Genomic DNA, 1,523 nt, shown 5'->3' with positions numbered 1-1,523 from the left:
CATACATACATACATACATACATACATACATACATAATAATATATATATATATATATATAATATATATATATATATATATATATGTTATATATATATATATATATAATACAGGACACAAAAAGTTCACTAGCATGTGTAATCCGGAACAGCCTAAGTTGTCCTTATAGAATCAGAGTTACTTACCTTCTGCTTCTCATCAATCCATCTCTGAATACATCCCTGGTGTACCCACTTCGAGGCCCCTGAGCACTTACAGGGAGAAACCCAAGTGCAGTACAGCTTCAGCGTTTCTCGGCTCACGTTGCCATAGTCACGGGGATCGTTCTCGATCTCACGTTGTACATCTTCCGCTTCTGTATCGAAACAAATCCAACATTGCTTGTCATCCTGTGCGTCTGTCTCGGCCATGTTGAGTATTGATTGTAGAGGTAAATTGTTGGCCAATGCGTTTATAGCCTACATATCTATGAGTATATATATATAAATATATATGTATAAGACGTATGATTAAATATGTCTAATTTTGAAGGCTATGCAATTATATAGAGAGAAAAACATGATACAAGCCGACAGCCATGTTGTATTTTACCTGCTGACGACAGCTGTTCGAAACTGTGAGAAAGTTCGGTACGACGTGTTATCGTACATCCGATTCGGAAATGTATATTTTTCGGTGACACGTCGTGAAATTTAGAGCCAATGTCATATTTACGTTTCTGCGTTCAAATACATAATAGATCTAAATATGTATGTACTTACTACATCACACAAATCTGAGCTTCGATAGAAACTCGTAATAGTAATATAATCGTGTTGTTACCTATTACATATACATACCACCGCTATACATATACATATCACCGTTCATCTCACCAGTCGTTCCAATGAAGAAGCTACAGAAGAAGCTTGATCCGCGCATACAGGATGCGAAACACTCAGCAAAATACGACCCTTGGGTGACTGGATATACTACTGGCTACGGCGAAGTCCAGGCCACCAATTCTACATCCACTGACAAAAGGTAGACTACCACATACGGTCACACTCGGAAACATGTTATAAATTGCAGATGATGTCTACTTGTACTTTTTTTTCTTCGAAGTACCTGCATAATTTTGCATTTGCGTGTATTCGCTTTATAGTGTTGATTGTCGCAATTTCGTCAACGGTTACTCTATTCAGCGTGTCTACAACAGTTGAAGCAATCTTTGCCCAATCACACACACATATATATATGTGTGTGTGTGTGTGTGTGTGTGTGTGTGTGTATGTATGTGTGTACGTATGTATTTATGTATGTATGTATGTATGTATGTATGCATGTATAGCTATATTTGTATATACATATATATACATATATATATATATATATCTATATATATAAATATATATCTATATATATATCTATATATATATACATATATATCTATATATATATATATATGTATGCACGTATATATTTATATATATATATGTGTGTGTGGGTGGTGTGTGTGGGTTCATATATATATATATATATATA

General features: G+C 34.5%; 1 protein-coding gene across 1 annotated transcript; it reads right to left on the bottom strand.

Annotated features, from left to right (window-relative positions):
• Positions 1-184: 184 nt before the first annotated feature.
• Positions 185-409, bottom strand: SARC_15934 (hypothetical protein; the record flags this gene model as incomplete). The annotated part of the gene is made up of 1 exon (XM_014289956.1): positions 185-409. A coding segment is annotated over one exon (225 nt), but the record flags the coding sequence as incomplete, so codon positions are not given.
• Positions 410-1,523: the final 1,114 nt, after the last annotated feature.

The sequence above is a fragment of the Sphaeroforma arctica genome, assembly GCF_001186125.1.
Source record: "Sphaeroforma arctica JP610 unplaced genomic scaffold supercont1.7008, whole genome shotgun sequence".
Taxonomy (NCBI): Eukaryota; class Ichthyosporea; order Ichthyophonida; genus Sphaeroforma; species Sphaeroforma arctica.
Note: the sequence above shows the minus strand (reverse complement) of the source record. Positions and strands in the feature narration are given on the sequence as shown.